This window comes from Macrotis lagotis, chromosome X (assembly GCF_037893015.1).
Source record: "Macrotis lagotis isolate mMagLag1 chromosome X, bilby.v1.9.chrom.fasta, whole genome shotgun sequence".
NCBI classification, from domain to species: domain Eukaryota; kingdom Metazoa; phylum Chordata; class Mammalia; order Peramelemorphia; family Peramelidae; genus Macrotis; species Macrotis lagotis.
The window spans coordinates 28,901,131-28,928,722 of NC_133666.1; the positions used below are offsets into that span (position 1 = coordinate 28,901,131).

Consider the following 27,592-nt stretch of genomic DNA (forward strand, 5'->3'; position numbering starts at 1 on the left):
GATGAGGGGAAGGTCAAAGGCAACGGGAAGAGGGAAAGAATTGGCAGAGTTCATGGGATCATAGATTGGGACTGGAAGGGATTGCAGAGGTCACTGAATTCAGCTCCCTTATTTTGCAGATAAGGAAACTGAGGCCCAAGGATAGTAAATACTTTAACCAAGGTCACATAGCGATCAGAGTTGTAGCACAGCTAGAACTTATACCCATATCTCATGACTCTAAATTGAGTATATATTTTACTGTATCATTCGGAATTAATATAAGGATATTAAGAGGGACATACAGGAGTATTTAGCCCAGTAAGAAAGGCAGAGCAGCTTGGTTGCATAGCTGCGAAGGCAACAGTCATGGGCAATGGCTCTGAAGTGGGCAACAAGGGGTCATCCCCACTGATGCTTGCTCAAGCGCCACACAAAGGGAAGGATAAGCAAGGCTTTCACTACCAGTATTTGAAAATTTCACTCTCATGTATTACTGTTTATGTAGGACTTTCTAATGTTTGAGGGAAAAGGGAGGAGACAGATGAGGTATCATTACAACAAGCAGCGTGGTTCCCTTCCAGCATTAAGTACTACACTCATAGTGAAACAACATTTTCCCCTATGGTTATACCGCACACATAATCCCATAGTATGGTGGTCTCAGACATGTGTTTGTAGGCACAACAAATTTATATACATCTTATTCCATATGGAAAAATCAGTTCTATGTCACATAAGAAAACAAGATTGATCATATAGTTTTGAGGAGAAACATGCAGTGAGTTATTCATCTCCCCATAAGGGTGAGTAGCACAGAGCCATCCCCAAATTCATTCTCATCTCCTCCTTGCACCTGTATCTGAGCATTTGCTGATCACATCCCTTCCTCTTCCTCTCCAACTATCTAAACCACCCTCATACTTAAAGACCCTATTCAATTCCAACCCCCCCAATCCTTCCTTGACCAGTCCAGCACACATTGACCTCCTCTCCTTTCAGCTAACCTGGTCCTTCTTATTTTCTCCCTTCCCTGTATCATGCAATCATATATTACAGTATCTATGAATATAAACATACTTACATCTTCATTTATATATAAAGCCGTTCAACCCTGTACATTTTTCTGTTACAACATCCTCATTAACATCATTATCAAATATTTATCTTACACTCACCAAATACATAGTATTTTATTAGCCACTAGGGGAATCACATTCAAACACTCCTCCCCTGGAGTGAATTATGAACCACAGTCCTATGACTGAGCCTTTGCAAACACAGGTTAAGCCTTATAAATGTTTCTCTGTTCTAAAAAAAATTAGACTAATATCATCATACAGAAGCCCCAACACTGTTCTAGTGAATGATTTGATTGGTCCTGAGCACAACTGACAGGTTTCATTTCCAAGAGGCAGGAAACGAGCACCCCTGAGTCACTGGGGCAAGGATGCCTCTGTTTTCTTGGACCACGATGAGCCACTTTTGCCCAATCATTCACTACCAAAAACTAATCTAAACCAATTGGGCCACCCCCCAATCATTAACAATCACCAACCACTTGGGGTAGGGATAAATGATACTTGTAGACAAGCAGCAATGGGGATCATGAAGTCCTTGGGAAGGAACTGAAGACCTTAGTGAGGGGGAGAGTGAATTTCATAAAATATTTCACAAAAGGGGCGGCTAGGTGGCGTAGTGGATAAAGCACCAGCCTTGGAGTCAGGAGTACCTGGGTTCAAATCTGGTCTCAGACACTTAATAATTACCTAGCTGTGTGGCCTTGGGCAAGCCACTTAACCCCATTTGCCTTGCAAAAACCTAAAAAAAATATTTCACAAAAAAAGTATTGTGGGGATTTTAGATGCAGCAAATTCACTGAGGACAGAGCACCTGAAATACTCCCCCAATTTAGACCTTCTTTAAGTGGGCAGTGATTGTTACCACAGCAGTGCTCCTGGAAAAAAAAAGGCTGAGTTGACATCAGGGTTATTGAACAGCCTAGATTAAAGCCCCAGGATAGTGGACTTTGGGTAGGGCTCAGTCTGAAAGTGGAGTGCCTATGCCCACCTAGAAGACACTGGCAAAATGACTACTATGGGGCATAGAATTACAGTTGCTCATTTTATAACTTGTCTCAGACATCCTTTTCCAGGCTAACTGGGCTCTTTAGCTCTGTTCTCTACTTCCATGACTTGCCAAGCCTGACAGTTCGCTCAGACCTAGAATAGATTTCTTACTTACTTCTCTCAGAAACCCTAGACTTTTTGTTTTTGTTTTGTTTTTTTCAAGGCAATGGGATTAAGTGACTTACCCAAGGTCACACAGCTAGGCATCTGAGGACTGCTTTGAACTCCTGACTTCAGGGCCAGTGCTCTATCCATTGCACTACCTAGCTGTCCCCTGAAGCCCTAGCTTTGATTGCAACCTGCTATCTTTCTTGATATCCTCATTTGTTAACACTTCTCCACCAAATTACTTTGCATTACTTTATCTGTGTATATTTTGTGCCCACCCTCAACTCCCATGAGAATGTAAGCTCCTCTAGGGCAGGGTCTATTTTTGCTCTTGTCTCTGTAAGCCCAAAATTTAGGCATAGAGTAGACATTTAATAAATGCTTATTGAATAAATGGGATCAGCCTCGGATTCCCAGGAAACAGCCATCTTGGGCTGGCCTAAACCCCTGTTTTCTTTGGGAGGCTCTAAGGTATGGAATAGATTCTTTGGCACCTCAACAGAAGATGGAGGCAATGGCCTTTTCCCAAACTTCAAAAGCAAATACATACACATGTTATATGGTGCTGGTATCTGGCACGAGAGGGGCAATAGTCCCACTGTACCCTGCCCTGGTCAGACTACATCTGGAATACTATGTTCATTCTGTGAGCTCCATTTTAGGGAAACCATTGAAAAGCCACAGTGTGTTCAGAGGTAAGAAGCCAGATAGGACAGCGACTGAATGAAAAACTATGTCCTATGAGGTTTGTTTGAAAGAATGGAACACATCTGTCATGGAGGAAAGAGGACTTGGTTGGCATGGCTTGGGTATGTGTAAGGACAGGGGATAATGGACCATTCTAGTTGCCTTTCAGCCTTTTAAGAATTGGCAGGTTTTAGGGGCAGCTAGGTGGTGTAGTGGATAAAGCACCAGCCTTGCAGTCAGGAGTACTTGGGTTCAAATCTGGTATCAGACACTTAATAATGACCTAGCTGTGTGGCCTTGGGCAAGCCACTTAACCCCAAGTGCCTTGCAAAAATCTAAAAAAAAGAATTGGCAGGTGTTTGACAAGGGTTGGAATCAGGAGCAAAGGCTGGAGTTTGCATACAGGTTAGTGAACCTCCTGCACACTGTTTACCTTCCTGTTCAATGCGCCACCTACCTGGTTTATGTGCTTCAGTTTGTCAATAATTTGACTTATTATTGGCTCGAGACCTTTTGTTTTCATGTCATGGGTGCTGGCCAGGCTTTTGGATCCATTCTTGGCCTCCTTCTGACTATACCTAAGCAAGAGAAGGGAAAAGGATGGAGGAGAAAAGGAAAGAAGAGTAGGTCACAATAGAGTCCTAAGCAAGGTGAAGCCCCTGGTAATTTTCAGGATCACACCGACAGGAATAATATGAAACAATAGCAGACTCACTTGAATGAATGGAAACTACCCTGGACTGGGAAAGAGGGTGGGGAGACAGGGAAGGAGATAAACCACAATAAAGTAGTTCAAATCCTAACCATTCCACTAATTAGTTGTATCATGCTGGACAACCTATTTCCCTTCTTGGGGGTCTCAGTTTCCTCAACAGCAAAATGGCAATAACAGCATTCACATGCCCTTTGTCATGGAACCGTTGTACTGAAAGTATTTTAGAAACAATAATGCATGATAGGCATGGGAATTTCTAACATTTTTATTATTGCTTTAAGTAGGATTGATTTAAAAGGGAGATGTGTGTGTGTGTGTGTGTGTGTGTGTGTGTGTCCTTTCCTCCAGTTTAAGGGAGAGAGGCTTCTGGCATGCTCTTGGCCTCCTCCTTTTCCTCCCTCCCTCACGCCTCCCCCCTACTTCCTGCAAGCCTTGTGGCTGGATTTCTTTTCAGGAGGCCTTCCCAGGCCCTTTGCCACATAAATTAAGCCCATCGGCTTCCCCCCCCTGGGCTCGATATGGGAAGAAAGTATATGGGCTTGAGCGAATGTTTGTAATATATTCCCCCAGGACCTGCCATAGGTCGTGGCTCAAAAGTGAAGTGACAAGATTCCCATTGAAAGCACCACAATGATCAGGAGAGCAAGTGAGTGTTGGGGGTGGAGGAGAGCAGCTAGGCATGGCCACCATGGGGTTTGGGAGGCTATCCCATCCCCAACTGGCCAAGATGCTAAGTGACTAGCAAGACTCCACCTCCGGCCAGATGCTGCTACCCCAGAGTTGGTTCCCATCTCTTGGGATCAAACACACATTTGTCTTTTTCCTTTCTCCTCCATACGGTAGGAACATCAAAAGACAGTGGACTGTGGAGAAAAAAAAATCTATTTTGGGGGGGAAGGGTTGGAGGGGGGTATTGGATTTCCCTCTGGATTCTAATGACAAAAATACCTTCACAAAGAAACGAAATGACTGAGAATGCCCTATAGTCCCTCATTCACTATGGATTTATTAATAATAATTATAACTCATTTCTATAGTACCCCAAGGGCTACAACAGACTTCTCTTAAAACAACCCTTTAGGTAGGTAAAAATAACAACTCCCATTTTGATAGCACTTTACAAAACATTTTCCTCAAAAGAATCACGTGGGAATATTAAGTAATTATTACTACCCTGAGAAGAGGTTCAGGGAAAGGAATAATAATAGTATTTATGCAACACTTTAGAGGTGGCCAAGTATCCTCAATGTAACAACAAGCATTTATTAAGCACCAATAATGTGACAAAAACTGCAGATACAAAGACAAAAGTGACGATATTCCCTGCTTTCATACAATTCATGATCTAGCCAGAGAAGACTGAGATGAACATACAAAGGGATCTACAATGCAGGATTGTCCAGAACTCTCAGTGTAGTTTTAAGTTTTTAAAGCTTAAGCCAGTAAAGCTAAATGAATAGCTCCTTAAGCTATTAAGGCTTAAAACCTCACTAAGATTTTTAGGACATCCTGTATATCAGGTCATTTGAAGGGAAAGGCATTTTCTGTATACTATCCTGTTTGAAGAGGGTAGTTAGGTAGTGTTGTTGTGGATAAAGCATTGTGTCTAGGATCAGGAAGACCTCAGTTCAGATCTGACTTCCAGGGGTGGCTAGGTGGCACAATGGATAGAGCACCGGCCTTGAAGTCAGGAGTACCTGAGTTCAAATCTGGCCTCAGACACTTAATAATTACCTAGCTGTGTGACCTTGGGCAAGCTACATAATCCCAATGCCTTGTAAAATTCTAAAAAATAAAAAATAAAAGATCTGACCTCCAAGACTTCCTAGTTGTGTGACCTTGGACAAGTCACTTCACCCTGTTTGCCTCAATTTCCTCATCTGTAAAAGAGACTGGAAATGGAAATGGCAAACCACTCCAGTATCTTTGTCAAGAAAACCCCAGGGTAAAGAACAAAACAAGCTAAAAAAAAAATCCAAGATGGGTCACGGAGAGTCAGATACGAATGAAATGACTAAACAACAACAAACATCCTATTGGAATCTTACAATAAATTTGTGAAGGAAATGCTCTTATTCTCCCTATTTTAAGGATGCTAAACCTGAGGCTAAGAATGGGTGAGCGACTTCTGTCTGGTCAGATGGCTAATACGGATTAGACCTCAGAGTTGAACTAACATTTTGATTCTCAGTTCAGAAGTTTATTCACCAGATCAGAATGGTCTCTCCCATTCTTTTTTCAGCTGCAGTAGTGTAATTGTGTTCTTGTCCATTAGCATTTCTAATCCCTAATTAGGAAATTCAAGATCATTATGATTTGGGAATGCGTTCAGATGATTTTCTTTGATTTCCTCCCCCTGGGAACAGAAGCCTATGCCAATATTAGGAATATACTCTGACAAACTTGGTTTGCATGTCAGATGTGGGAGGGGTCCATATAACTAATGTCTGACTTTTTGTTACAAAAAGCTAAATGGGTGTGTGTGGGGGGGTCATAGTGAGAAGTATGGTTTATTGAAAACCAGATGAAGAACATATTACATTCTAAAATAGAAAAGTTGGAAATATGTGACATATGTAATTTTGAAAATTAGTTTCTAAATGTGCTGTGTGACTCTGGGCTTCATTTTTCTGATCTATAAAAATTAGGAGATTGGACTAAATGAACTCGAAGATCCCTTTCATCTCTGACAGATTATGGTTTTTTAATTCAGCCAGTCAACAAACATTTATTAAGGGCCTGCTATGTGCGCTGGCCTCTGTGATAAGCAGCAGAGAGGAAAGAGAGGAAGTAAAAAAGAGTCTCTGTCCTCAAGGAGCTCACCGTCTAATGAATGAGTCAACAAACTATATACAAGCAAGTCATAGAATAAATTGGGGATACTAAGAAGGGGGTAGGCTATGGCATTAAAGGGGATTGGCAAAGGCTTCTTGGAAAAGGTGGGGTGGCAGTTGGATTTTAAAGGGAGCCAAGGAGGCCAAGAATTGGAGAGGAGGAGGGAGAGAATTCTGGGCATGTAATTTACTGTACAGTCCAGTAAAAATGCACAGAGTCAAGGGATGGAGTGTCTTATTCTAGGAAAAGTAAGGAGGTCAGAGAAATGGAATTTAAGAGTATAAAGAACAGGGTAGGAAGGAGTAAAAACTGGAAAGACAGGGGAAGAGAGAAAGATAACTCTAGCAGTAAACTCTTTCTTGAATTCTAGTCTCATATCATCAACTTCCTATTGAATATTTCACATTGTGGAGCCCACAAGCTATCTCAAAATCAACACGTCCAAAACAAAACTCATCATTCTTGTCTCTTCAATACCCCTCTCTTTTGAACTTGCCTATCTCTGTTAAGGGTACCATTATCTTGTCGGTCACCACCTCAGAGTCATCCTTAACTCTTCATTCTCATTCACTCCACATATCTACTCAATGGCTACATTTGGTAGAATCCACTCCCACAATACCTCTCATATTTGTTCCCTTCTCCTTTTTCACCCAACAATCATGGTATGTCAGGCTCTCATAACCTCCCACTTAGACTATTGTCATAACCTTCTATTTAGGCTCCTAATTGGTCTCTCTGCCTCAAGTCTCCACCCTGGATAACTGGAGAGTACATTTGGGGCAGCTAGGTGGTTCAGTGGATAGAGAACTGACCTTGGAGTCAGGAAGATAGGAAATCGAATCCAGTGTCAGCCACAACACTTACTAGCTGTATAACCTTAGGCAAGTCACTTCACCCTGATTGCCCCACATCCTAGGCCATTTCCAGTTGACTTGATTCACATCTGACCATTGGACCCAGATGACTCTGGAGGAGAAAGTAAGACTGATGACCTAGCACAGCCTCCCTCACTCAAATACAAATCATGTGCTGGTCATGGCATCACCTCCCTGATGTCATGGTCTTCTTTGAGAATGAAGGACAATCATCATCATCATCATCATCATCATTCACTTCCTCAGGGAAGTGAACATCTTCCAGGTGGAGGATCAGCCTCCTGAGAAAGACTCTGGCAAGAATCTTGCCATCAAAGATGAAAAGAGAAACACCCTTGTGATTGTCACAGGACTATCTATTCCCTTTACCTTTATAGAGATGGACAATGGAGGTATCTTTGAATTCTTGGGGGAAAATCTCTTCATGCCATATAACCTGGAAAATTTCAGTCAGTTTTTGGGTGAGCAATCTTCCCCCCCCCCAGCTTGTAGATCTCAGCTGGAATAGAATCAGCACCAGGCGCTTTGCCACTTGAAAAGAGCCTAATGGCATTCAAAACCTCTTCTCCAGGTGGAACTTCAGCTGGGGTTGCATTGACTTCGATTTGAGGTAAGTGGTCAATGGCTTCTGCATTAATTGATATTGGTATGTTAAGAATACTATGGAAGTGTTCAGGACATCTCTCTAGGATCATGACCCTATCATTAATTAATGTGGCTCCAGTAGCACTGAGTAGTTGAGATGCACCATAGGTCTTTGACCCATAAATAGCATTCAGGGCATCATAAAAGTTTAGATTGTTACTATCTGAATAAAACTGAATTTCATCTGCCTTCTTACTGAGCATCTCTCTAAGTTTCTCTTGTACTTTACTTTTGATGGAAATAAATGCTGCCTTTGTAGAAATGAATGAACTACACTGTTAGTAAACCCTGTGGAGTTCTCATTTTTCATTTAGCAGCTTCTGCATTTTCCCATCATTTTCATCAAACCAGTCTTGTTTTGGTATTTAAAATCCTCTACAACCTGGCACCCTCTGTTCCAGCTACATTTGCTTTCTCACAATTCCTGATATATGATACTCAATTCCCTGAACCCAAGTCTTTGAAGACAATCTTCCCCCATGCCTGGATTACACTCATTCACTGCTTCTACTCATTAGAATCCCAAAGTTCCTTCCAAGTTCAGATCTAGTATCAAGTTCTACACAAAGCTTTTTTGAACCACCTTCCTCACCCCCAAAAGTACCTATCGCTTATTTTGCATATACTTGTAAAAAGCATAAGCATATATCATCTCCATTCCTAATTGAATCTATAGAAGCTAATTAAGAGAAGTAACTGTTTCTTGCTTTTATAATCAGTAACACTGAGCATAGTGCTTGATATGTAGTAGGAAAGATAAAGAGCTTTCCAATCTTGGCAAAGATGACAAAACATGGAAATAGTCACTTTTGGAGGTATTGTCCCAAACCAGACATACTAGGGCATTGTTGATTTAGTGATTTTGTGCAACCATACCAGAAAGTAATTTGGAATTATGCAAATATTGTGGTTAAATTGTCTATATCCCCTGAAACAGATATTCCACTGTCAGGCATATATGATCCAAGGAGATCATGGATAAAAAGAAAGTTTAACCATATACCCCAAATATTGACAGCAATACTTTTTTTTGGAGAACAAAGACCTGGGAATTATATGACCAATGATTTAGGAATAGCTGTGGTTTCTGGTACTTGAATAACATAGAAGCATGGAAAAAAATTACATGAACTGATGAAAAGTGAAATAAGCAGAGTCAGAAAAAAATGTATACAATGACTGCAAAAATCAATTGGAAAGAATAGTGAAGAAACAGTTGAAAATAAATGCTGCAAAATGATAAAGTACAATCTTGGTCTCAAAGAGGAGATATGAAAAAACACCAACCCACAATGGAGATCCATGGGTGTGGCATATTGTATAAGTTAATTTTTTATGTATTAATCAACTGATTTTTTTTTCTCTTCCACCTTTTCTTTTTTATTTTTTATAAGAGATGGTGGCTCACTGGAAGAAAAAAAGAGAGTCAGAAATTTAGGTGATGTAAAAACAGTTGTTGATCAAAATTTATTAAAAATTTTTTTTGAAAGATACAGGATGGAGGAGTCTTTGCCAGACACAGGAAATGTGGGGGGGGAGACAACTAGATTTTAGTAGATGGTAATTTTAATATATGTCAACAGTGTTAAATGGCAACCAAGGAAGCATTTTAAATTCAATTTTGAGCACTTCTCTTTAGGAAGGACATTGACTTGTGGAAGGTGATTAAGAAAGTGAGGAAATCAAGCCATATGGGGATTGATTCGAAAGATTGAAATATTTAGACTAGGGCAACAGTTTTCAAACATTTTGGTCTCAAGACTCTTTACATTCTTTTTTGTTTGTTTGTACAAGGCAGTGGGGTTAAGTGACTTGCCCCAAGTCACACAGCTAGACAATTAAATGTCTGAGGCTGGCTTTGAACTCAGGTCCTCCTGACTCCAGGGCCAGTGCTCTATCCACTGCACCACCTAGCCGCCCACATTCTTTACATTCTTAAAGTTTGTTGAGAGCCCCTGCCTCCAAAGACCTTTTTTTAATATTTTATTTTATTTTATTTTTTTAATTCCCATTTTGTACAAATGGTTTTTTTTACATTAATAAAATATTCTTGTTTAAGAGTAAACAAAATACCCCTCCCCCCCATGAATATAGACTTGCTTGGGTGATAAAGTAAAGGGGAGAGAAAAAAATTAAAATAAAAAAAATAATAGTAATAATTGTAGATATGGCCAGGTGGAGCAATGGACGAAGCACCAGCCCTGGAGCCACGAGCATCTGAGCCCACATCCAGCCCCATAGACCCAACAATCACCCAGCCGTGTGATATGCAAGCCATCTGATCCCCACTGCCCTGCAAAAAAAAAAAAAAGAAGGGGGAAAAAAGACCCAAAATAAAATAAAATAGTAATCATAGTAAGGGTGGCTGGGTGGCCAGACAGAGCATTGGCCCCTGAGCCAGGAGCACCCGGGTCCAAATCCAGCCTCAGATACCCAAAGATCACCCTGCTATGTGGCCCCAGGTAGGCCACCGAGCCCCATTTGCCCTGCACCCTCCCCCATATAATAATAGTAAAAAATGTGCTTCAGTCTTTGTTCCAACACCAACAACTCTGTCATGGGTGGATCACATTCTTTATGGTAAATCCATCGCAAAAGTTGCTTCCATATTTTTCCAACGTTGCCATTGCTGATCTCAACTCCCTCCTTTCTTATTTCTCCACTATCATGTACTATATTTTCTCTCTCCTTTCACTCTGACTCTGCTGTAGGGTTGCTGAGTGGTGCAGCAGACAGATCCCTGGTTCTGGGGACAAGAAGCCCTGAGCCCCCATACCACCCCTTAGGCCCAGAATCCACCTGGCCCCATGGTCCTGGGCAGGCCTTCCAATCCCAGCCCCTTGCAAGAAGTAAAAAAGAAAATGTGTTATATCTGACCACTGTCCCCCCATGTTCCATCCTCTCCTCCTTTATTCACATCCCCACCCCTTCCCCCTGCTCCCCCCTCCTTCTTACTTCAGATGCCTATACCCCATTGAGTATATAGGAGAGCAAAGGTTCCCTCATTCCCCCTTGCCTCCCCCCTTCCATATCATTGCAATAGCTCATTGTAATAAAAAAAATCTTATTATATGAAATATCTTGGCCTATTCCCCCTCTCCTTTTTCTTTCTCCCATTACATTTCCCTTTTTTTCTATTGACTCCATTTTTATACCATATTTTATCTTTGAATTCAGCTTTCTCCTGTGCTTCAACTATAAAAGCTCTCTCTACCTGCTCTATTAACTTAGAAGGTTCATATTAGTTTTATCAGTGTCATTTTTCTATGCAGGAATACATGCAGTTCATCATCATTAAGTCCCTCATATTTTCTCCCTCTCCTCCAATCACCATGCTTCACCTGAGTCCTGTATCTGAAGATCAAACCTTCTGTTCAGCTCTGGCCATTCCAAAAGGAACCTTTGAAATTCCCCTGGTTCATTGAAAGTCCATCTTTTTCCCTGGAAGAGGACATTCAGCCTTGCTGGGTAGTTCATTCTTGGCATTCTAAGGTCTTTTGCCTTCCGGTATATTATATTCCAAGCCCTATGAGCTTCCAATGTAGTTGCTGCTAAGTTCTGTGTGATCCTGACTGCAGCTCCATGATGTTTGAACTGTGTCCTTCTGGCTGCTTGTAATATTTTCTCTTTGACTTGGGAGTTCTGGAACTTGGCTGTAATATTCCTAGGGGTTGGTTTTTTGGGATCTCTTTCTCGGGGGGATCAGTGGATTCTCTCCATTTCTATTTTGCCCTCTGCTTCTAGAATATCAGGGCAATTTTCCTGTAGTAATTCTTTGAAAATGATGTCAAGGCTCTTTTCCTGATCATGACTTTCAGGTATTCCAATAATTTTCAAATTATCTTTCCTAAGTCTGTTTTCCATATCAGTTGTTTTTTCAATGAGATATTTCACATTTTCTTCTAATTTTTCATTTTTTTGGTTTTGAAGTAATGAGTCCTGATTTCTGGTAAATTCATCAATCTCCCTGAATTCTATTCTTTGTCTGAAGGATTTGTTCTCCTCAGAGAGTTTTCTTATCTCTTTTTCCATCTGGCTAATTTTGCTTTTTAAGGCATTCTTCTCCTCAATAACTTTTTGAACTGTTTTATCCATTTGACCTAAGCTGGTTTTTAGCATGCTATTTTCTTCAGCATTTTTTTGGATTTCTTTGACTAAGCTGCTGACTTCATTTTCATGTTTTTCCTGCATCTCTCTCCTTTCTTTTCCCAGTTTTTCTTCCAACTCCCTCATTTGATTTTCAAAGTCTTTTTTGAGCTCTGTCATAGCCTGAGCCCAATTTCTGTGTTTCTTGGAGTCTTTAGATGCAGGAGCTTGTGCTTCCTCATCTTCAGACTGAGTATTTTGATCCTTCTTGGGCTCATTTGCAAAATATTTCTCAATGGTCTTCCTCTTATTTCTTTGCTTGCTCATTTTCCCAGCCTGGGCCTGATTTTGGGGTGCTTCCTGAGCTTTTGGAATGCTCCCACAAGGGTCTCAGAGTGCGAGGCTCTGTCCTCCCTCCTGGTCTGTGAATGACCATAAGCGCCCCCATCTACCACGGAGCCAAGGTGGGGGGGGGCCCTGCTGTTCTATGGGGGGGCCTAGACGGCAATAAGGATCTGAATGTGGTCAGAGCCCCAGAGTCCTGTTCCAGAGGCAGAGGACAGAGCTCAGCAGTCTCTCTTCACTCCCCTCCCTCAGCTCAGGGCTCATACCCTGAGGGCTCCTGCTCTGGGCTGCTGAAAGACCAAGCTGCTTGTTGTGTGCCCTGAGGGCTGGGCTCCACGTGCTTGCTCTGGCAGAGGTCCCCCCAACTGTTCCCCCAATTTGTGCCCGGTGCTCCCCGGGGTGCAGCTCAGGAGACTCCCCCGCTGCTGTGAGCCTCAGCTCCCAGCGCCCTGGGGCTGCCTCTGGGAGGCTGAAGTTCTTTCGCTCTGGTGGGCCACCCCTCCGACCCCGGGGAGCAGAGCATTTCTGCTCTTTTCCAGGTTACCTTGAGTGGGAGAACTGCCTCAATGGGTCCCTTTGTGGGTTCTGTCTCTCGAAAGTTTAGTTAGAGTCCTTAGTTTCAAGTTTTATCACAGAGCGCCTAAGACTGGATCACTTCTTGTCGCCATCTTCCAAAGACCTTTTGCTTTAGTGAGTAATGTGAAACTCCTACTCATGGGCACTCACAGGAACTGAGGGCTGAATTTTCAGTACAGTATTTACACCTTGGAAATCAATAAACCTTACAAATCAAGATTTGGTTGATTGCTTTGTTGCTTTCTAGACTTAAATGTCATTAATAAAGATGTTAATAATACAAATTAAGTTGAAAAATAGGCCATACTTTTTGCACTCAGTTGTTGAACATTCACTAACATACCCCTAGTTATGTCCATTGACACCATGCTAGAAATGAAAATATCTTAAGATTATTATTAGAATAGTTTTGATCTCAAGGACCCCCCAGGGTTCCTCAGAACACAATTCGAAAACCACTAACTAAAGGCAAGAGGGAGAAGAGGCTTCAAGTTTTGGGTTTTTTTTACATTTTAAAAAATTTATTTAAGGCAATTAAGGGATTAAGAGTGACTTGCTCAAAGTCATACAGCTAGGCAATTATTAGGTGTCTGAGGCCAGATTTGAATTAAGGTCCTCCTGACCTCCAGGGCTTATACTCTATCTACTGTGACCTTCAAGTATTTGAAGAAAAAATCCAGTAAAAGAGGTTTTACACTCATTTTGCTGGTCTACTGAGGACAAAACTGAAATGGGGATGAAATTGTAGAATGGAAGATTTCAGGTGGAAAAATAATTTCTTAAGACTAAGCTTGCCTGAATGGATGTATGGATGGATGGATGGATGGATGGATGGATGGATAGACAGATGGACAGATAAACAGGCAAACAAGCAAGTAAAGCAAATAACCAAGCACATAAATGGAAAGGGCTACCTGGAGAAGCAGTATGCACATGGCACCTGAATTTGGAACAAGGTTGCCAAAGGAAGTCCTGTGCTGGTATAAGTTATCCTAAATGCTTTCTGAGGTCTCTCCTTATTGTATCACAAAGGGGAGAAGCTCCTCAAAGTCTTCAGAAACTGGCTATTCATTTCTCCATGCAGAAGTCTCTGAGTTTCAACTTTAGGAATCTCTTCTCTCAGGGCATTAATTGGAGTTACTCTAAATGGACAGAAGTCCCCTCATCCAATTAAGGAGAAGTTCCAGACTAAGTTGGAGATTTCACCAGAAACTTGGCCCTTGATGTGAGATCACTTGGAAAGTTTTTTTTTGTAATGAAAATACATTACAACTACGCTTCTTGTCTTCGCAAACAAAGAACCAGAACAAATTAAGTTAGAAGAGAGGTACATAAGATTTAAGCAGAAACTTAGATCAATCAGGTTCCGTACTGAATTTGTCAGGAAGCAAATATCAATAGACAATACCTCTTTTTGACTATAGTTGCAAAGACATAATCTAGCTATTAAATGTTTAAGTAACAATATCCCAAAAGGGCATATGATGGGGTTATGTTACATATTCACAAAAACCTCAATTTTGTTGTATTTTTTTGTTGCTGATGATGTCTCTATTTCTGTCTCTCTCACACACCCTTCTCCATTTCTTCTCCTAATATCCATCCTAACCCTGTGCTATCAATCATATTGTTGGAACTAAATTTAGTTGTCTCAAACTGGATTGGTATTCCTTGAGAAACAAAGTTCTCCATGATTTGAGTTCATTAAGCAGGGTCTGGATCAATGATTAATAATCATAAGCATTTATAAGTAGTGCAAATTTTACAAAACCCTTTAAATAGCTGTGTCATTTAATAATGCTAACCTCATGAGGCAGATACAAAAGGTCTTTTGCAGATGAAGAAACCAAGATTCATAAAAGTCTAGGATCACATAGCTAGTATGTAGTAGAAATGGGATTTGGAACCAAGATTTCCTAAGACCAGTATTCTAGTATCTATAATATTAATTTTTCAATCTATCATATAACATATCCCTTTCTGGCATTTTTTCTTTTCTTTTTTTTTGTTTGGATTTTTGCAAGGCAATGGGGTTAAGTGACTATACCAAAGTCACATGGCTAAGTATTTTGTTTTGTTTTTTGCTTTTTTAGGTTTTTTTTTTTTTTTTGCAAGGCAATGGGGTTAAGTAGTTTGCCCAAGGCCACACAGCTAGGTAATTATTAAGTGTCTGAAGCCAGATTTGAACTCAGGTACTCCTGATTCCAGGGCCAGTGCTCTATCCACTGTGCCACCTAGCCACCTGCTAAGTATTAAGTGTCTGAGACCAAATTTGAACTCAGATCCTTCTGACTCCAGGACTGGTGCTCTATTCACTGCGCCACCTAGCTGCCCCAAAGGATTTCTATTCAAGTGAAGTTTGACCTAGACAGCTCCCACATACTTATTCCAGCAAAACTTTGATATATTTTCACAACACTAAATAATGATAAATTCAATGAGAAACTAGTAAGCAATTACTGAACTGCACAAAAATTATTCAGAAGCCCATGATTAATAGGAAAGGAACTTGCATAGCAAAGTAAGTGTCCACTTAATAGAGAATAAGAAGCCTGTAAAAGTAGCAAATGACTTCATGACAACTACAAGCAAAAAGACTGAATGAATATAAGGCATGAAGCAAGAGATTTTTAAAAAATGAAATAAAAACCCTCAAGGAAAGATTTGGAAGGAGAATAAAGCTTAAAGAGAAAGTGATAAACTTTACCAAAATAACTGAGTTTCTGAAAACTAGAATAAGCCAAAAAGAAATCAATAATTTTAAGATACAGCAAAAAATATTAAAACAAAATCAAAAGATTGACAAATAGGAGAACATAAGATACTTTATCTACAATACAACTGACCTGGAAAACAGAATAAAGAGAGAGATTTTTAAAATCTCTGGACTCTCTGAAATTAATTTTTTTTAAAAAGCCTAAAATCATATTTCAGGAAATGAAAACTACCTAGATCTATTAGAACCAGAGGGCTAAATAATGATAGAAAGAATCCAATAATCATTCCATGAAAGAAACTCCAAAAGGAAAAGTCCCAAGAAGGTCCTAGCCAAAATCTTAAGCTCCTACTTGAAAGAAAAAAATGCTATGCGTTTCCAGAAAGAATCAGTTCAGATACCAAAGAAACTATAACCCGCATTACGTAAGACCTGGCAGCTACTATAAATACTATAAATGACAGGAGATCTATGAATAAAATGATACAACAGACAAGATATAGTCGGAACATCAAAAATAACGTGACACGCAAGGTTAAGTATAATCCTATCAAAGAAAAAAATTGATCTTCAATGGCACAGAGGCGGTAGAAGCATTCTTGATGAAAAGACCAGAGTTGAGTAAGACCTTTGGAATACAAACATAGGAGTCCAGCGAAACTAGAAGGTTAAATTTATTTGAGCATGTTGAAGGGGCTATATCATTTCTGATGATTGGGAAGCATGAAAAGACTATAGAAACACAGAAGAAGGGATGAGGGAAGTGGTCATCAGGTAAACTTCACTGTTATCTGAATCAGACAAAGGAGAATTGAATACATAAACACACAAACACATATATCAACAGTTTGGTGTAGAAACATAGCAGTCTCAACAGGGAAACAAATGGGGATGGGGAGGCAGTTAAGGGAAGATAATACTGTGGAGGGAATTGTCACAAGCAAAACAGATTTTCTAATCCTTAAGGGGTGATTAGAAGAAGGGGAGGGTAAGAAAAGCAAGGACCTAGACACGAAGGAGGTGTCTTAGATAACTGTGGAATGACTGAATAAAACCTGTAGTATACAATTGTAATATTTTTGTGTAAAAAGTGATGGAGACAATTGCAGAAAATTCTGAGTAAATGAACCAAACGAATGAAACAAGAAGTCAGATAGCAGTTTATTCAAAAACAACATTGTAAAGACAAACAAATTAGACAGCCTTAAGAATTCTGACCCATGAAATGACCAACCAGGATTCCAGAGGACCCTACCTTCTTTCTTTGAGGTGACAGACACTCAGACAGGAAATATACATTTTGGAGGCCTGACCACTGTGAGGATTTGCTTTGCTCAACTCTCTTATTTTTTTCAAAGGCTTTCTCTCTTTTCTTTATCTCAGTTTATAATTGGAGAAGGTCTGTCAGGGAAAGAGGGGCAGGTAACAATAGGATGCAAAAAATGAGGACCATTTCTTAAATGCCCGTTAGGAAAGAACAATTCAGAAGGAAGCACAGACAAATAGGGCAGCTTTGAAAGCAGGCTGTGTACAATGGAGATTCATGGTTTCATGTAGAATCTTCTTTTTGTCTCCTAAGATCAGAATAAAAAATAAAATTGAAAAATCTCATGCTTGTAATTATGTGACTACCGGCCTCACTTTCCTCCATCGTATAATGAAGAACTTGGACACGATGAAGTGCAGGGGCACTTCCGGCTCTGACATTCTGTCCCTGATTTCAATATCTCTGCAATAATAATATAACATATGTGACATGTAATATTTTTTGGAAGGGGGGGAATTTTACACGCCATATGTGTTCGTTTACTTGGGCACAAAGGAAATCATTTAAAGCTGGCCCTGTAGCTTCACATTTCAATTCAGCTCAATTCAACTTAAAAATTGTTATGGTCTTCCTGAGTATCAAACACTGTGCCGGGTGTTAGGATGGATACAGAGTAAGATAGGTCCCATCTTGCCCTCAGATGGCTTCCGAAAAGAGGAAATAAGCAACGTGACACTTAGAGAGAGATTGTTCTCGACAGGGAAGACAGGCTGAGAAAATCTTCCTGGAGGAGGTAGCAGTTCAATAGGTGTTTAAAGAATGGATAGGAGTTAAAGAGAGATCATAGAATAAATAGCTCATGTTTATACAGTACTTTCAAGTTTGCAAAAGGCTTTATATATTTCATAATCCTCACAACAGTCCAGAAAGATATTATTATTATCTCCATTTTATAGCTGAGGAAACAACCTCAGAGATGGAAAATAACTTTTTTTCTGGAAGCTATAGCTATAAGTATGAGGCAGAATTTGAACCCAGTTCCTTTAGATTTCAATGCCTATGTTCTTTTTCCCTAGAAATATAAATCTAGAAATACCATCACTTAATACATTTAGGCCTGGAAAGGACCTTAAAAGCCACTTAGTTCAATCTCCTCTGTTTACAAATATAGAAACTGAGTCTGAGATTACATAAGTGACTTGTCCAAGTTTGATTTCCAAACCCCACGCTCTTTTCACTGCACTGCAAAAGGAAAGGAGAAGGTTGCTGTAATTGGCAATTTTATTTCTCTCCTCCCCACCCCCATGCTGAGTTTGGTTTTCATGGCACTTTACAGGCCAATGAAGGCAGGTTCAGCCCCTCTTTGCTAGGGATCTCATGTACTTACAGGACACAGTGAGTAGAGGACAGGGAAGTTTTGGGTAAAGGCACATTTCCCAGGATGGGTAATCTCTTTAGTTACACTTGTGATTAAACTAATTGCAATTTTCCTCTCCAATCCCAATTCCTACTTCTCTGAAGGGCCCTGGCATTATTCCAATTCCAGGGTTGGCTACTGGGGAGATGGCAGGAAGGCCAGTAGGTGCCTCCAATGGCAGATCGTCTTAACTAGGCATTTTGTATGCAAGGGGGAATCATTATTGTTGTCACTCTGTGTATTTTTGTGTAACTTGATGTGGTGTGAAAGAGTATGACACAGGGTGGCTGGGGGCTTCAGGGCCTGGGATCCAGGCCCAGTTCTGCCACCAAGTAACTGAGACTTCAGGCCAATCTCATCCCTTTCACTGTCTGAGCCTCAGGCCTTCTGACAAGTGAAGTCAGCAGACTTGACTGATCCTTTGTACCAAGTCCTCCTATTGATTAGATATGGAAACTGAGGCAAATTCTTTTGAACCTCCTCTGAGCCTCAGTTTCCTTCTTTGTCAAATGAGGGAATTGGACTTAGGATTCTAACATTTCTTTCCAGTTCTGACTGAGGACAAGAAGGTCATTCAATCCAATTCTGTCATTCTACAGATGAATGAATAAATGAATTTTTAACATTACTTGTTAGGTGCCAAGTCTTGCCTAAAGGCTGGCTAATCACTGACAGAGCTTGAGAAAGAGAATTCTGAAAGAGTCAATGGGGATATATTTTGGCTTCTTCATTTGACAAAGACACTGAGGCTTAGAGGGAGAACACAATGAGTTTGTGGCAGAACCAGGATTAGAACCCAAGGGATGATGATGATGACCTGAAATCACTGATCCAAAGAAGAGCCCCTCAAGAAGCCCAGGATGTTTACCGCAGGTTCCAAAGGTTGGGGGAAATCTGAACCCAAGGTGCCAGTCCACTATGACATGCTGTCTCCCACATTCTAGGAGAACTGCCAAAGGTTTGGAAAACCATCAGCAACTCTGAAGGTCATTTTGTATTCACTAAGCACTTATTACTGGTATCAGCACTTACTGTGTACCAGTAGTTCTGCCAGAGCCTGGCCTCTGGTACCATGAAGGAAGGCAGGTCACCCTTTACAGCTTCAGCTCCTACAGAGGGTTGGGGGCTTTCCATCTTTCATACCTGCCCACAAAAGAAGATCTCAAATATTCCTGCAAATTTTAATGACTAATTTAAGAAGCGAGAGAAACTTCTAGAATATCCTTTTGATTTCCTGCAGGGCACATTTTGCAGTGACAGTGCTTTCACAAAGCTTGGAGAGGAAAGGCTCCAGTTTCATGGAGGCTTAATGGAATGGTCCCCTATAACACCCCATTGCCACTTCTCACCATAAGGATGAGGCTGTGGACCAGGTTGCATGTGTTCACAGCGCCATCTACTGGAGGTTTCTGGAATTACACGCGTCTGCCTCCACTTACACCAGGGGCTTTGTTCTGGATTACTGATTTCCTTTGTAAATCCTCAGGCAGCAGTGGCCATGGGGGAAGAATGGAGCCAGTTAGGGAGCATAACTAGCTAGAAAAACAAGGCAGACCAACCCAGGAGGGGAAAACCTCCGATTACGATCCCTAAGAAAACAGTTCTTCTGCAATCTACTATGGTCAGAAGCAGGGGAAATCAGGCTGATGTTTTGTAAAAAGCCTGTTGGAGAAAGAACTGTGGGCAATGTTGGTTCTGCTTCAGTGAGCTCTTATGTCAAGCAAAATATGCTTGATAACCTTAAAGCCCTAAATAGATGTCAAATATTGTTATTCTCTTTTCCTCTTGGTTCCTGTAACAGGACTTGGAGTGATGAAGACTTCCATTCAGATCCCACCTTGGAAGAGAAGGGAAAGGAACAATCACAGTGCCTATGATGGGCTCTACAAACAGTATCTCATTTGATTATTTCCATGATATAGATGAAGAAATTCAGGCAGACGGAGGTAGAGTGACTTGTCCAGGGTCACAAAACTAAAGCAGTATCTATGGCTAGATTTGAACCCAGGTCTTCCTGATTCCAGGCCTAGGAGCACCTTATCTACTGTACCACCAACTTTAGCTCTGTGACCATAATTAAATCACTTAGGTTTTCTGAATCTGTTTTCTCATCTTTAAAATGGACAGAAAATGCCTGCTATGCTTATCCCATTTTAAGGCATGTTGTTATAAGGACCAAATTTAAATGGGATATGTGTGTGTGTATGTGTGTGTGTGTGTATCTGTTTACATATGGATATGCATATATATAGTGCTTTGTAAATCTTCAAAATATTAAAGAACCATTAATAATAATCATTATTGTTCCCAGCTAGTCAAGGATCTGTGTTTTTTAACCATAATGGCTAACTCCTTCCACTAGATCTGTAAGGCTCACTTTGGAATGGGGGGTGGGGGGTGGGAGGCTGGCCAACAGGAGTCCAGTCCCCTGAACATGTCCATGTATCCAAGTGCCATTCCTGTTTCAGTACATGTCTGGCACCCTGCAGGCTGCTAGAGGTAGATTTAGTGGATAAGGTTATTAGCTGGGAGAGCCATTCCGTATTTTCATATAACTTAGTAGAGAAATGTTTGTGAGAGGTTCAATCATTTGAATCTGAGCCTTACTGCTCTGGCTGCTTCTCTCATCCTCTTCATCATCATAAATGCTAGCCAGATAAACACCAGCTGCTTCTCCTCCTTAAAGAAATGGCCATATTTTCAGAAGGAGAATCATAAGAAAACTGGAGATTCCAGAAATTTGTTTGAAATGCATAGGCAGGATGACTGAAGGAGATAGGTGTGTTCCAGGGTCCTATAAGTAGGTGGACATTTCAAAGTCCTTTCCTAGTTCCTGAAACTTCATTTCTTCACCTATAAAATGAGAGAAACGGCCTCAACAATCTCTTTGTGACATTCTCTTATTTGAGACAGCCTCCTTAGGATCCAATTGTTAAACTGGATACAAACATTTCTGTGAGGAGGGGGCAAGAGATTAGTCTTGGAATGCAGGCCAAAAGGCCTTTCAACACAGAAAGGCAATGGGAAGACAAGGGGGGGAAGCTGCAGCCCCCCCTCCCCCCCATGGTGATTGGGCCTAGAGGGGGCAGGCTGGGCTAGGAAGATTCCTGAGATTCCAGGGACCAGAGCATGAGGATGAGAGATGAAAGGGAGCAAATTCTGAAGAGGAGCCAGCAGAGCAGGAGAGAGAAAAGAAAAAGCACTTCTGAGGCTGGGGGACAATGGACAGTGGTGTGGGAAGCTGCTGAGCAGCTGCACAGGGGCTTTGAGCAGACAAAAAGGGGAGGTAGGACAGAAGGCAAGGGACAAAAATGGGCAAGGAAGGCTTTGGGGAGCCAGGGCTGGGGAGAGATGCTTAATGAGAGCTGGAGGACACAACGCACACATTCGATTCAATTAAAATGATCGAACCGGGGAAATAAAACCCCAGAGTTCAAAGAGAAATCCAGGGAGAGTCATTTTTCTTTCTCATTCAGCCTGGAGCCATGAACCAAGGGGCTCTTCCCCAGCCCACAAAACAGTGACCATTGAAGAGGAACCAAAAAGAAATCAACTCAACCGGAAACAAGACTTTTCAATTTAAGGAACATTCATTAAGGGCCTGTTAGGGGCAAGGCCTTTTTTGTTCCCCCCCAGTTGTTAGGGCCCTCCTCCCCCCACCCTATCATTACTTTGTATTTTACTGCACAGACATTTGTTGATTTCTCTAGCCAGCCACTGTTTCCCCAGGGAGAATGCAAACTACCGGAGGGCAGGGTAGGATTTGGGTTTGGGCCGAGTTTAGCACCGACTCTGGAGAGGAAGGCAGCCCAATAAAAGATCTAAAAAATGAATGATAAAAGTAAAAGCTCCAGGACTGGAGCTTGGAAAAAGTACTTTGGTTACCACAGCCTGTGGAGTCTAACCCCATCTGGTCTCTCCTAAGGAAACTGAAGCTTAGTGAGATCAATCCACCCAACTGTATGATGCAGCTAGTAGGTCCACAACCATTTCATCTAGGCTTGCTAATTGTCAGATATTTGGCTATGTGTTTGGAAGAAAAGTAAAAAAAATTCGTGAATTTTTTTAAAAAAGGTCCCTGATTTTCAGAGTATGTATATATATATATATATATATATATATATATATATATATATATATATATATATATACACACACACATATATATGTATATATATACACACACATACATATACATATATATGCATGTATGTATGCATGTAAATACATACACATATACATGTAGGTATATATGAATATGCATATGTTTTCTTGATTATAGCAAAGAACTGGATATTTAAGGGAGTGCTTATCAATCGCAGAATGTTTAAACAAAGTTTTAAAAATTAAATGGTCTTTGTATGTAATGGAATACCACTGGAGCACAAGAAATTATGAAAGGGGTGGTGTCAGGGAAACCTGGGAACCTTGAATAAAATGAAGCAAAGCCAAGGGAGTAGAACAAGGAGAATAATTTTTACAATAGCAACAAGGTCATAAAGAAAAAGTATTGAAAGCTTTAAGAACTCCAATCAGTGCTGTGACTGGGTACCCCATTCCAGAGGCCCTACAATGAAACATATTAACCACCTCCCCATTCCAGAGGCAAAATGAAACATATTTTTGGATGAGGTCAGTGGGGGAATCGGTTTGCCTGACTATGCATACTTGCTACCTCTGTGAGGAGGGGAGGAGAGAGAAAATAAATGCTTGTTAACTAAAAAAACAAGAGCTTTTAATGCCAGAGGACTTTCTATTTGATCCTAAAGATAATAAGGCACCACTGGAGCTCAGTGAGTGGAGGCGGGAGTGTTACACCGAGCAATTTACACTTTAGAAAAATCCCCATTGACAGCTGAATGGAGAATGGATTGGAGTGGGGGGGGGATTAATTCAGGGAGACCAGTTAGCAGGCTAACAGGAGCACAAGTGAGATTTGACTAGGACACATATCAGGGTTGTGGCTATTGGGATGGAGAGAAAAGGACATAGAAGAAAGATGGCAAAAAAGTAGAAACAACAAGATTTCACAACAGTTTGAATATGTTCAGTGAGTGAGAGTGGGGAGCCAAGGATGACACTAAGATGGAGGATGTGAGCCCGGGAGGATGGTGGTAACCTAAAGAGGAAAGAGAACTCTGGGAAGCAGAGGGGGTAAGTGTAGAGAGATAATGAGTTCTGAGATGCTTGCAAGGCTTCTATTTCAAGTTCTCCAAGAAGCCGTTGGAGATGTATAACTGATACTCAAAGAAGAGATTAGGGATAGATAGATAAAGCTAAAAATCATCTGCATAGAGATTATTGAACCCATGGCAGGTGAAAAGATGTGATACAGTATAGAGTGAAAAGAGAAAGAAGGCCAGGACAGAGCCCTGAACGACATTCATACTTGGAGGGGATGCCACAAATGAAGAACCGGAAAAGCAGGTTGAGAAATGGCTGGACAAATAGGAGGAAAAGCAGGAGACGATTCTGTCATGACAACTTAGAGAGGAAAGACTATCCAGAGGAAGATGGTGGTTGACAGTGCTGAACACTGCAGAGAGGGCAAGAAGGATGAAAATGAAGAAAAGGTCACTGGATTTGGCCATCAAGAGATCATCGGTCACTTTGCAGATGGCAGTTTCAGTTAAATGATGAGTTTGGAAGTCAGACTATGGAGGGTTTACAAGACACCGAAAGGAAAGGAAGTAGAGGCATTGATTGTAGAAGGCTTTATCAAAGAGTGTAGGCACAAAAGTGATAAGTGATAGAGGATGACAGTAGAAAGAGTAGCATCCAGCTTTTAAAGGATGGGAGAAACATGGGTATGTTTGTATTCAGCAGGGAATGAGCCAGGAGATAGAGAAAGATTGAAGATAAAAGAGAGTAGGGATAATAGTGGGACAAATTTGTTAGAGACATCAGGAAGAGAACAGATCAAAGGCACATGGAAAAGGGTTTGCGTTGGCAAGGAAAAGGCACACCTCTTCATCAGACTGGAGTGAAGGAGGAGATCATAGAAGTAGTCCCAATGATATAAGATGAGGAAGGCATATGGAAGTTTTCAGCAAATGGTCTCAATTTTTTCCAGTGAATTATGATTTGAGACCCTCAGCTGTTGAAGTAGGGAAAGTAGGAACCATGTGAGTCTTGAGAAGAGATTGGGAGGCTTGGAATATCCATTTCTTCTCTACATATCCAGCTGTGGAAAATGGAGCAGAAAAAAATCAATGAGAGAAATAGAATTTTTGCCTAACTGTACTGAAGACCCAATTGAGATTAGCTAACATAACTTCATAGTGGTCCCAGTCAGTAAGGTTTTGAATTTTCCTCTGGCTCTATTCAAAAGCATGTGAATGGCAGCCAAGGGGTCAGATGGTCAGAGTAATTTAAGGTTGGGGCTTGGCAAGGTGGATAGATAACAGGCCAAGTGGGCAAGGAAATCCAGACTGGAGGATACTGTAGAGTTTAGAGTCAAGATAGCAAAAGAAGGAAATAAAAGGCAGTATGGGAATGAGGGACTGGGAAAGAACTTTGGGGTAAAGGAAAATGGAGGTCCTGATGAAGATGAAGAACAGGGTTAGAGACTAGGGAAAATTGGGATGAGGAAAGCCTCCCAGGGCTTTACTCACTCTCATTCCCAACCTGGCTACACTCCCCTTTGGATGTATTTGGTTACCTGAACAGGTTACCCCGCACCTTCTTTTCAGTTTTCTTTGGCCTGTTGTCTTAGATTCTCAATTCCTTGAGGAAAGTTTGAATCCCCACTTCTTAGCTCAAAGGCTTGGTACTTTAAAAAGTTGAATGACTATTAAATGCTTATTGAGAAAAAGGAATTCCAAAGTCCTGGAGCAGAAAAATAGAATATTTGTAGGTCAAGTCAAGGGCAGCAGCTATGTTGAAATGGAGAACTATATCATGGTGATTGAACAGTTTGAGCAACTGCGAAGTCAGAATTTAAGGGGTTCCCTAGTATGAGGGTTGAAGATGGGGGAGAAAAAAAGAGAGTCAAGTACTAAACTCATGGGAGAAGGAAGGAAAATGATCTGGCAGTAAATAGATAAGAGACAGGTACCTGATTCTGGATTGGAAGATAAATTTGGATAGTGTGAACCTCAAAGGAAGGAAGGAGAGGTAATTAGTGAAGGGGGGGGTCAAGGAAGGGTCTTGGCAATGGGGATTATGGAGTACTGAACATGTCCACCATGCCCAATGACTATGAGAGAAAGTGTGATGAAAAGAGTGTTGAGGGAACTGATATAATTGGGAGGGAGCCAGATCTCCATGTGGATTGGAAGATGGAAAGAATGATTAACAAAAAGGTCTAAAATGAAAGGAAGCTTGTTCGTTAAGGAGCAAGATTTTCGGAGAACCTGGAAGAAGGTGAGGTTGGGGGAAGACTTGATGTGGATGGGCCTACAGAAGAGCAAGTTTAATCTCCTGGTATATAGAGATGGTATGTCCTCTGAGGCCCAAAGGGGCTCAGATCAGGGCAGGTAGGGTGCCTTTCTTGTCCCAGAAGACTCTAGAGCTGGTGGGCCAGAAGATGGAAGAGGTCTTCTTCAATCAGATATTCCAGTCCTCCTTACTGTATAGTTAAATAATATATGGAAAGCAGAAGCTCTGGGGGGTGGGGCAGGCCTTCCCTCCTGTCCCTCCAGTCCACAATGCCATGAGTGTAGTCTGGCTCTGTTCAAAGTGGGCTTGCCTATTATTAAAGGCAGCCTTTAGTTTTGCAGTTTAACCCTAGGTCTCCACAGTTTCCTAGGGCTTTACTCACTCTCATACAGAACAGATGATCAGAACTGTTTAGCAATGTGTGGAGAAGTCTTACTGAGTCACTCAATGAACACTTTGCAAGCAACTGCTATGTGTCAGATACTGCTAAGGGCCAGGTAACCAAGGAAAGGCAAATGCCAGATCCTGCCCTTATGGAGCACACTAAGGAGCAGAAATTCTCTACTGACTGGAGAGGCCAAGGGATCATTCAATGAGGAGCATTCTCAGAGTATATACTACTGGGAACGAGGAGGCTATTATTGTGGTTATTCAGTTGGGTCTGGCTCTTCTTGTCATCCTTTGGAGTTTTCTTAAGAGACATACTGGATAGCTTGCCATTTCCTTCTCCAACTCATTTTACAGATGAGGAAACTGAGAAAAACAGGATGAAGTGACTTGTCCAGGGTCACCCAGCTAGTGAATGGGGGTCTGAGGCCCCATTTCAATTCAGCTGAACCTCCCTGACTCAGGCTAAGGACTCTATGCACTGCAGCACCACCTAGTGGTCACTAGGAGGCTACTTGGATTATGGAAAATGGAAACAAGCAAGGCTCTCAGGAGACCCAGAGCTAAGAAGGGGTCTTAGAAGTTATTGAGTCCTGCTCCCTCATTTTAGAAAGGAAGACCTGGCTAAGTGTTTACTGGAACATGACTAATAAACAGATTCAAATTTGGGTCATCAGTTATAGCAACATTCCCTAGGTGAATAACTGGCGATTTCCATTCATCCCCATTTTTTCAATACTCCTTTCTTCCACCTCTTACCCTCTAAGGTAGATCATATAACTCAAAATGGCATCTTATAACTGGGGAAGAATGAGCCAAACTGCAAACACACAAACACATACATACAAACAAACATGCATACACACACATAAGGTTTCTAAAGATCTCTAAAACCTTGTCTTCTTTTTCTTCTCTTTTTTTTTAAAAAGAAAGGCTTAGATTTTAATTCATCAGTTCCTGCAAAGTTCACAGATGATTACAGAAAGCTCACAGGTGGCCACAAAGAGTTCACAGGTTAAAGTCTCTGGAGAAGTTGAGGTGACAAAAAGTTACAGAGCTTAAAGGGGGAAAGGAAGGAAAGAAGCTTAGATCAACAGAGATCCAGTCACCTGGAGCTGGTAGTTTGATAGTATTTGTAGTTATAAGCTGGGAAATGAGTAGTTAAGTTAAAAGAGAGAGATAAAAAAGAGAAGACAAACTTAGACAGCAAAAGTGAGAAAGAGAAGAGAAAAGCATAGATGACAAGAGAGAGCAAAGAGAAGAAAAGCTAAGATCAACACTGATCTAGCTAGATGGAGGGGTCACATGATCCGTCCACATGATAAGACCATGAAGATCTTGGGGGGGAGGGAAGGAGTAAGAGAGGGAGGGAGATAGGGAAGGAGGGAGAGAGGGGGAGGGGAGGGAGGGGGGAGGGGAGCAAGAGAAAGGGAGAGAGACAG

The 27,592-nt window shown here is 41.2% G+C and overlaps 1 protein-coding gene across 1 annotated transcript in view; it reads right to left on the reverse strand.

Annotated features, from left to right (window-relative positions):
• Positions 1-27,592, reverse strand: part of GPC3 (glypican 3) — an 821,180-nt gene that overhangs the window by 217,030 nt on the left and 576,558 nt on the right. The window contains exon 6 of the mRNA XM_074201733.1: positions 3,361-3,481. Coding sequence (XP_074057834.1) covers positions 3,361-3,481 — 121 coding nt within the window. The remainder of the gene's footprint in view (positions 1-3,360; positions 3,482-27,592) is intronic.